The sequence below is a fragment of the Lynx canadensis genome, chromosome C2 (genome assembly GCF_007474595.2).
Source record: "Lynx canadensis isolate LIC74 chromosome C2, mLynCan4.pri.v2, whole genome shotgun sequence".
NCBI lineage: Eukaryota > Metazoa > Chordata > Mammalia > Carnivora > Felidae > Lynx > Lynx canadensis.
The window spans coordinates 25,982,463-25,992,467 of NC_044311.2; the positions used below are offsets into that span (position 1 = coordinate 25,982,463).

The 10,005-nt window shown below is 48.7% G+C and overlaps 1 protein-coding gene across 4 annotated transcripts in view; it reads left to right on the forward strand.

The window, feature by feature from the left end:
* The window catches only part of COLQ (collagen like tail subunit of asymmetric acetylcholinesterase), a 76,821-nt gene that overhangs the window by 56,618 nt on the left and 10,198 nt on the right, over positions 1-10,005 (forward strand). For 2 of the 4 annotated variants that reach the window (XM_030329011.1, XM_030329009.1), the window contains exon 17: positions 797-3,386. The exons of the other annotated variants lie outside the window; for them this stretch is intronic. In XM_030329011.1, coding sequence (XP_030184871.1) covers positions 797-866 — 70 coding nt within the window. In that variant the 3' untranslated portion in view covers positions 867-3,386. Of the gene's footprint in view, positions 1-796; positions 3,387-10,005 lie in introns of those variants that run through there. 4 annotated transcript variants of the gene reach the window in all.

Consider the following 10,005-nt stretch of genomic DNA (forward strand, 5'->3'; position numbering starts at 1 on the left):
TGCCCTATCCCTGAAGTGCCCTATCCTCCGGCACTTGCCAGAGAGGTGGCAGGTCTGAGCTGATTGATGGCTTCATGGAGACAAGTCAGTGTAGATAACTGGACATGGAACACAGGACTGCATAGAGCCTGGGGCTTACCCACTGGTTCACTGTGGTTACTCATGTAATCTCTAGAGGCCTCAAGGGATGCTTGTGAATATGGGTATAATGTGTAACCATCATACATTAGCACTTGGGCTTACAGAGGTATAGGCTGTGCTGTCCAATCTGGTGGCCCCCGGCCACACATTGCTATTTAACTTCAAATTAATTAAGATTAAAAATGCAATTATTCATTCCTACTAACCTTATTTTAAGACCTCAGTAGATACACATGGCTAGAGGCTGCTGGACTGGACCGCACAGAAATAGAACATTTGCATCAGTACAGTATGACCAATGGATCGCGCCTGGAAACCTTTCAGGTCTTGAGAAGGGAGTGATTCTCTCAGAGATGCTGTGTTAAGAACATGGTTACCAACTCTTTCCACCCAGATCCCTCAGCTGGGCTCAAGGGGCAAAGCTGCAGAGGCCTGAACTCAACTGCCCCAAGCCTCTTACCCCAAGTGAGAATGAGAGCACTCTCTGGCAAACCCTGAGGCCCTTAGTGAGGTAGCAGTAGTGACAGCTGTCTGATGAGGGTGGACCAGAAGTCACCAGAGGTGGCCTCAGAACATGCCTTGGTCCTGAGGCCTGGGCAGGAGCCGTCGTGCCCGCTGCCCTGCGCGCACCCTGACCCATATCTGCCCCCCTCAGGTCATATGGGGACCTGCAGTGCACCCCCTACTGCTACATCGACTCCACGTCCTGCCGCTACTTCACGTGAAGGGCCTTTGCGGAGAAGGCAGGCTGCATCCCACAGGATCGGCAGCAGCTTTTCCACCCTCATCAAATTGACTTCACACCCCCCGGTCCGGTTTCCGTCACCTGTGTGTGACAAAAATAAGGACGAGCTCTTGCTGCTAAGACATGCTTTTAACTCGGTCCAACCGGAAGAACTTAGGACCACTGCACCCTGTCTTAATCTGAGGTACCGGAGAACCTTCCACATGCCCCCGCTGGGAACCATTTTCCCATTGCTACCATCCAGCCAAATCGCCGACCTACAGTGCCCTTTTTCTTCGGAATGTTACCAACCCAGACCGTGGACTTGGCTCACAACTGTTACCTACGCCTAGACCTGCAGGGCTTTTCGAATTTGTCGTCATCCCATCTGGGTCATGTGGTGGACAGGCCTCCCACTCCTCTGACCTCCAGAAATGTGGGCATTCTCACCCGGGGCAGCCGGCCGTCAGGTCTCTCCAGGCCTGTGAACCACAAAGCAGGGAAATGAACCCGCCTTCTTGGAGTGGCTCCCAGCTCTGCACCCGCTGAGGAACCCCTCAACTGGCCACAGTCCAGCACAGCCTCATGTGGATGCAGCTCCCCCAAGAAGGGACCCAACTGTGAAAAAGCCCGGAGAAAGCCACCAAACCGGTGCTCTGCCCCTGGGAAAGGGCGGAGGCCCAGCTGGGTGCTCAGCTTGTGAACAGCAGAACAGTGGCCTTCCTGCTTCTCAGTGTTTCCCAAGAGGGTAGCTTCTATAGTTTCACCATCCCCAGCACCACCTTGACCTCGTGGCTCTCAGTACTTGGACCTCTGTCTTGTGAATGCCCCTTATGTCCATCTCTTGTTCAGGAGATTCACCACCAGAGGGTGTGACTTCCTGAGCCTACACTTGGGCAGGCTTTTGGTGTTTCCGGTCCTTAGGAGAATGCCACCCCGGGTCTCCCCATGTGAGGCCCTACGACTGAATACCTGTTCTAGGCAGAGACCATTTCTGTCCTGAGCTCCAGCTCCTGGCTGCCTGCTGACTCCTGTGCACACCTGTGACCTTCCCATTGTGTCTCTGGAGTGCAGAGCCTTGCCCTCGTGTGCCTGAGCCCCTCGTGTTTCTGCAGAGTCGTTAGTCTGGCATGACTGTGAGCTGCCTTGTACCACCATCTTTCCTGAGTGGGGCTGAGCTTTGTTTTGGAAAGATGTCTCCCCAGTGGCAGACCTCAGATGGGATTTCCTTGTTTGTTACCAGACGGAGGGACGCTGTTGAGCTTTTGTACAGAGCACTTTAACGTGCCTGAGTCTTGGGGACTCAGCAGACAAGAGCTTCAAGATGGCCCGCTGGGCCATCACTAGTGGTCTGTAGCAGATGGGATCAACCTGAAGGTGAGGTCTTCAGAGATGGGCTTCAGACAAGAGCTTCCGGCTCAGCGGGCTGTCACTAGCGGGTCTGTAGCAGATGGGATCAGCCCAAGGGTGAGGTCTTCGGAGATGGGCACACTGGCCAGCTGGGTTCCCCCAGGCTCTACTGCACACCTTGGGGGTGATGTTGCTCCCATGAAAGCTGCACCTTCATGCTGGGATCTCCGGATATCAAGAAATATAAGCGGTTTGTTTCCCCACTGTGGCTTTTTCTTCCCTGGGGGTTTTGGACCAGAGTCCCAGCATTACTGGTTGGAATGAGGGGTCTGAATTCACTGTTTCTGAGGCTCTGCAGAGGATTCTAGAATGTGGAGCAGTCCCACTCAGAGACAAGGGAGGAAACGGAGGTTGAGAGATAGGGAGGGACTTAGCCAAAGTCACAGAGCCTGGTCTTGCTAACCTAGCCTCACCCCAGCCTTATTTTAGGACCCTGTTTAGAACGAGATGGCGTTCCGGCACTGCCCTTGGACCTGGCACGAGGGGCCCTGTCCTGGGTCTCTTGCCTTAGAGGGTACCAATCTGGCCCTCCTCTGGCCATGACCCTCCCCACAGGGCAGGGAGTCTGTGAGGCCAAGGCGACATGCCTACTGGACACCCCTCTCCCAGACCGTGTTCCAGGTACCCAGGAGACCACAGTTCTCACCCAAGCGGTCCTGAGCCTGAGGCCTCTTCCCCAAGTCTGCCTGACTGAGTATGACCTGCATACGCCTGTAAGCATGAGGGGTGACCAGGGACAGGCTGTGTTTAGGTGTTGCAGATGGGGCTCGGATAGGCGGGCTGGAGTTGCCACAGAGATACACACGAGGCCCCTCTCAGTGCGGGCTGGGCCTTGCTCTCCTCGTGCTGCCACAGAACTTTGAGGAATCTAAATAGTCCATATTCAAACCCAGCCTTCTAGGTCTTTATGAAGGTGTGACTGACAGGTAAGCAGAGAGAACATATTTAAGAACACTCTGTTAGTTTGATTATAATGTAAATACGTAGACATTTGGTGTGTGAGCCTCCACCTATGCTCTTGTAACCAGATCCCACAATATTAGAGGGGTCTGTCTCCAAGTATTGCAAGGGGGGTTCTGAAAGGCCCTGAAAATAAAAGGGTTCAAAGCCACGTGTTTGTATATATGTATATAATAATAGTAGTTCTCCCCCTGTGGAATTGTGAAATGGAGAAATGAAAGATGAAGGAAGATGGGCTGTCCCCAGCCCTGCCCTGAAATGCTAACTGTGGTGGAGGGAGCAGGCTCCCCAGGAACAGGGGCACCTGTAATAAGCAGGCCAGGCGGCCACAGGATAGGTAGCTAGATGTTTCCAGAGAGCACTTGCTGGTCCTGTAGGGAACTGAGGGGCCACAGTGTGGAGGGAAGGACGATGAACCCGGAGTCCTGGCACCTGGGCTCAGGCAAGGTTTGTCGCGTCTCACAGCCTCCATTTCCTTACCCGGAAGAAACTGTAACAAGGGCTAAATTTTCTTTTGGCTTTAACAGCTTGTGGGTGGGGACACCATCCTCCAGTGGTGACAGGGCCTGCCTAGGAGTGGTGATGGATTCCTTCAGCTGCTCCTGAGGCTGTCACATGGAGTGGCTGAAAATATCATAGGGTCTTCAGAGGTGCAGTTGGGTCGCTAAAAAAGGCTATGCCAGCTTAGATGCTTTTGTTGGTAGGTGGCAGAAAATCCAACTTAAATATCATATAAACCACAGGGTGAAATTTATTGGCCAATATAAGGTAAAAACTCCAGAGGTAGGGTGGAGATCAGGCATGGTTCAATCAAGGCTCCCACTCCATTTCTCTGCTTGAGCTGTCCTCTCTGCTATTTGCATCTCTCCTGTTAGTTTGATCCTTGGGGTGGTCACAAGCTGACTGTTACAGTTTCAGGCTTACATCTGCACCCTACGATACCCAGAGGAAGAGAGAACATCTATTCCAGTGGCCCCCAAGACATTTTTTTCCAGAAGCCACCCCAAAATCTTACCTTGAGCCTCATTGCCTGTTTGGGGTCACATGCCCATTCCTGAACCAATTCATATCATCAGGAGAATGCCACCTGCTAACTGGATTACAGCTGGGTTCCTGAACCCACAGGGGCAAAAGCTACAAGAACACTCGTAGCCCACTCCCTGGCGACTCTCCAGAAGTAGATGGGCTGTGTAAGGAAAGGGTGGCTACTGGATGATACTGTGGGGAGCAGAAATGGGGTGAATGGGTGCTGGGTACACAGTGTCCGTCACAGTGGCCGTCTCTGGTTTTACTTTTCCTTTTGGCAGGAATAGGTGCTGAGCCACTTGAGGCAAACATTTGGGAAGATTCCTCACACCTAAAAAGCTCTTGGCTGATTCTGATAGGTCCACTCGAGAGAGGCTGCCTCTCCCAGGGAGGCATAGGTAGTGAAAGAGGTGGTGTAGTTTGCTTTCGGGAAAAAAAGGAAGAGGACTGGATTCACGTATCTGGGTTCGAAGCCTGGCTGTCACCAGTGCACTGTTTAATCATCCTGCATAATTTACTTTTCTGTTTTTGTCATCTTTATACTGGGAATAATAGTACCTTATTTTCAGGGTTGTGTTGAATTTTACTGATTATATGGTTAAAATTTCTGACACCTAGAAACTCTTCAGGGAGGGCTGGGTTTTATCTGTGTCATGATTATTTGGTGACTCACACCAAATCGGTCACCTCTTTGGGACCTGGGGTCTCTTTCTTCCCCCTTTGAGGCTGGTTGCATGAGTCCACTTTTGATGGCAGTTTGGACCACAGCCTTTACTACAAATCAGTGAAAAAGAGCAGTGGTTCTCACACTTTGCAGCACATTGGCCCACTTGATGGATATCACCAGGGATGAACCAACAAAACTTACGTAGACCAACAAAATTAGGTTTGCTGACTTGCAGAGGGAGACCGAACACCAGAGGACAATGGGGCATTTCACCAAACCAAGAAAGACCAGATTATGATAGGATCTGGGGGTTAGTATAGGTAGAATGTAAAAGCAGCATTGTGGGGACAGGCTCAAAGCAGAGCAGGCAGTGTATAACGGGGGTCAAGATGAAGCCTGGACTAGGAAGTGGACCCAGGTCCTGATTCCTTGGAAAACTACAAAGTTAGTTGGGAAAAAAAGCATGGAATGTTATGCCTGAAAATCCCTATCAGAATTTCTGTATCTGCGGTAGAAACTGAAACTGCTTCTCTGTGTCAAAGTGACTCACGTGGCTCAGGTCTTCCAGGCAAGAGTGGAAAGTTTCAATCTTACTGATAGGATTGCACGCTGCAAAATTTTGTCACAAAAGTTCACCGTGATTTTTGTTCAGGTTGCAGGAGTAAAAAGCAAGGCTGGGGCCGTCACTGAAAGGCGAGCAGTAGTCCCTCAAAAGAGTGATCATGATACGGCGGATCTGGCAGGAAGATCGCTTCCCGTTAACTTTGCAGCTGGCTTTATCAGTGTCTGCTGTGGCACTCTGATGAATGCCAGAAACAGGGCCGACTTTTCCTCTCTCGGTCTGGACTGGTTTTTAACCCTTTCACCAGTAACGGAGGCCCAAGCTCCGTTCAACTGATCCCCAAAGATCCAGGTCGGCCCACAGGCTCCTAACAACCAAGGAAGCACAGGGATGGGGTTTGGCCCCAGAAGTCTTTATCCACCTGCAAAGCCAGCTGAATGACAAATTTGTGAGCAAAGTAAGGTCTTTAGAGGAAACTTGGTAACTAGTACTTAGAAAGCAGTGCTTGGAAAGATGGTAGGACAAATTTTCTGAGCATCATGGGACATACTGGTCATCCATCACTCTAATATGGGCATAGAGGACACATGGGTCGAATTGCTTACGAATCTCCAAACCTCATAATTAGGGCGACTTCTGCTCCAATGACTGCCTTACTTCAGTGATCTCCCCCAATCCCTCCTCTATAGTGAACCAATTTCAGTGAAACTCAGATCTTGCATTTGGTAACAATGAGCTCACAGATCAAGTACCTTGGCAATTCATCAGGGAGATTGTTACACTTCAGCAGCTCCCAGTTGCCACCCATGGGCCCAGAGGCTCCAGGAGTGTGGGTTCCTCTCCAGCATCTTCATTTGTAACCATTCTGAGAGGTTGCAAATCACACAGAAGTAAAGGGTTAAGGAATGTCCCCACCCCTACCCCGGGGGCAATAGAGGAAGTGAACTCACATTCCCTTTAGCAGAGGGGCTTCCTCTCTGGGGGGGGGGGGGGGGGGGGGGCGGGCTCACCTGAGTTCTTTTCAGCCCAGACAGTTAGAGTCAGACAAGTTTACAAGAAACCACCTCGCTAAAGGAAGAAATAAGCTATTTCCCCTGCCGTCTATCCCCCCCTTGTCCTACCACCTTTATAGAAGGGAAACGGGGCCCATGTAATCATGAAAATCTGCCAAGATGCTATTATCTCAAGAGAATTGAATATGTCATTATTTTGGTTTCTGTAATTTCTTCAAGGACAGTGAGGAATTATCTTGCCATCTTTCCACGCCCTTAATACCTCTTGTAGATGTTGGTTTTTGACGTTCCAGTTCATAGAGTACCATACCCCACTGCATGCACCACTCCAGGTTACCCTCAGTCTAACACCTGGGATGGGAAGTTGTAAGCAGTCATACCATCGTCATCACTTGAGGCTCACCAAGGGAGTCTGTTTCCTTGGGGCAGAGGTTCTAAAGCTTTAGGGTTTATCAGGATGTCCCGAAGGGTTTTTCACACAGATTATTGGGGCCCACTTTGGAACTTCCGATTCAACAGATCTTGGGGGGGGGGGGAGACTTGATTATATTTCTAACAAGGTCCCAGGGGATGCTGATGGTACTGGACCAGGGACCACATTTTAGGAGCCACTACTCTGGGGAAACATCTCATCTGAGAACAATGGCCGTAGACCAAATACACTGCGGGGGGAGAGGGAGGGGGAGGAGGACTTTGAGTAGGTGGCTTTTTACATGCTCTTCCATTAAGGATGTAGGGTCTGTGTCCCTCTTGAATCCAGGTGGGCTTTTGATTGTTGGAGCAATAGAATACTGTGGATGTGATGCTGTGTGACTTTCCAGGCTAGGTCATAAACAACCAAGCAGCTCTTGGGATGCTCATTCTAGGAGAAAGCAGCCATCACGTAAGAAGACCAACTACCTTGAGACTGCTGTGTTAGAGAGTCTCTGGCTGACAGTCCTAATGAGCCTGCTTCTAGCCATCCCCACCACGGTGCCAGACATGTGAGTGAAGCCAGTTTGAATTCTCTAGTCCTGCCCATCTGCCAACTGAGTCCCACTGAGTGACCTCAGTTGGAGCCAAAAGAATTGCCCAGCCAAGCTCTGTCCTAAATCCTAACCAACAGATTCCATGAGATAAAATGGTTGTTGTTTTAAGCCACTAAGTTTCAGGGTAATTTGTTACTTAGCAATAGGCAATGAACGGTGCTCTAGGTTGGAAAGGTTGGAAAGGAAGCACGCTACTCTGAATAGGGCAGAGTGCCAAGTCCAGAGGAGCCTTTGCTTGGTTTGGGTGCCCTCTGCAGGAACCATGGACAGAAAGTGGCCTTAACCCCTACGTGGACTCTTATTTAACTGGCCAGGAGAAAAGCCAAGTTGAGGAAGGACTTAGTGATTATATGGTCCAGTGTTGTCAACCATGGTAGGGACATGGCGTACGTGGAGGAAGTAGATTGATTGCAGTGATCGCCCGAATTCTCACACTTCTCTGTACCTACACCTTGCAACTCCTCCCATCACCTGGCAGAATGCACACTGTATTTGCCCACCCCTTGATTCTGAACTTGACCCTGTGACTTGCTTTGGCCAATGACACGTTAGCAATTGTGACAGAGGCAGTTGTTTCCTCTCTCACTCTAGCATCTCTGCCTTTGCCATGACAATGTGCTGGGCTAGGTTGCTAGAGGGTAAGGCACAAGGAGCCCGCCTGAACTGCCCCAGCCGTGCTGGCCAAGTCCTCCTAGATCAGCTGAGTCTGCAAACTGCCAGGCGTATGGAGTCCAGTCAAGACCAGACTGTCCAGCCACACCCAGTCTTAATCGCCAATCCAGAGCTGTAAGCAAAATAAATGCTTATCTTAAGCCACTGAATTCTGGGATGCTTTGTTACGTGTCATTGTGTGGCAACAATTAACTGAGGACCACACTCCTTTGAGTGAGGAATGGACACTTCCCCATTGAGATTCCTGGTTCAAATCTAACTCCTATTTCCACCTGAGGAAATGTGAGCCAGTTACAGAATGAGCAGCAGAGGATTCCTAGGCTAGTTCTCTTAGTGCATAATTGTATTCAATCCAAATTTATTGAGCACCCATTAGGTGAGAGACACCAGAGAATTAAGAAGGAATATGGTCACTGCTCACCTAGAAGTTTGCAAGACCGCTGTGGGCATTGCTGTGTGTGGAATGGAAGCAGGAGGCAGGATCACTTCCAGCCAGTGAGTGTACTGGGGGGAGGGGGGGGGGCGTGGTATTCCAGGTGGAAGCAATTTGGTGTGCTAAAAGAATTAGGATATGTCTGGAGACTCAGTTTAACCCCCGAATGGTTCTTAGAGTCAAAGCCAAGTCTGCCTTTCCAGACCGGGTAATGGCCTCAGATGCCATGTGGCTCACATCCTTCCAGTTTTGAACTTCACACTTTTGAAGCTGAGGTGTTCATCCTAATGAGCATAAACACCAAATTAAAAAGGAATTCATTTAGAGAAGCAGGCATAAGCATAAAGGATTAATAGAACCTTACATTTTTCATTGATTCCTAGTAAAAAAATAAAACCCACCAAGACATATACTGCTGACCTTCATTTTTTACTTAAATATAGTGATCTTTAAGAGAATAAACCAAAAAAAAACTTTACACAGCAAGTATTTTACATAAATGCAAACATTTTACATAAATGTAAACATGCACATCTACTTCATAATTACGCAAAATAAACTTTTAGGCACAAGATTTCAAAAATCATTAAAGAATAAGACAACCCAAGACAGATACAACATAAGCAACAAAAACACACATTTCATAACGCTTCAATTGGTCTTGTCTTCCAACCTACTGGTTAAGGCCTGAGTTTCAGAAATCCTACCTTCCTTGCCAAATGGAAACATCCAATTTGGCTGTACCTAAGAGAACATACTATTATCTTTCAAAATAATGTTAATAAATACATCACTCACACTCTCTCTCTCTCTCACTCACACACATACACACACACACACCATACTTACACCTTACTTAACCAGCCTCTCAATTAGGATAGCAAGGATTTTGGAATTTTCAAGTTTTCCCACCACTGAAGCACATACATATTAATACCACACACAGAAAAAAAAATGATTCTGCTATAGAAATAAAATAATGAGTGGCATCATCACAGATCTCGTTTGTTTATATTGTTTCCCCAATTCACGTCTTTACTGCGGCTTGCCATGGCTCCCTGGGCACCCTGAATTTAAGTCTTTATATCTTGCCTAATGACTTACGATACGGCAGAAGTTGTATAGGACAGAGAAAAGGCAATTTTAACAATTCAGTTAGAGACTTCCAAAACCATGAAAATCACAAATAGTTTTCAGCTCTCTCCAAATGCTTGGAATGTTTGCTCCACGTCTGCCCTCTGTACTCCACTGGTTGGTTTTCTCTGCCTCCTCCCCACCAGGCTATAAGCATCTGAATGTCTATTCTTGTGGACACCCCAGGGAATAGAGATGAAAATGACGGTCCCTGCTTTTAAGGAGTTCACACCAA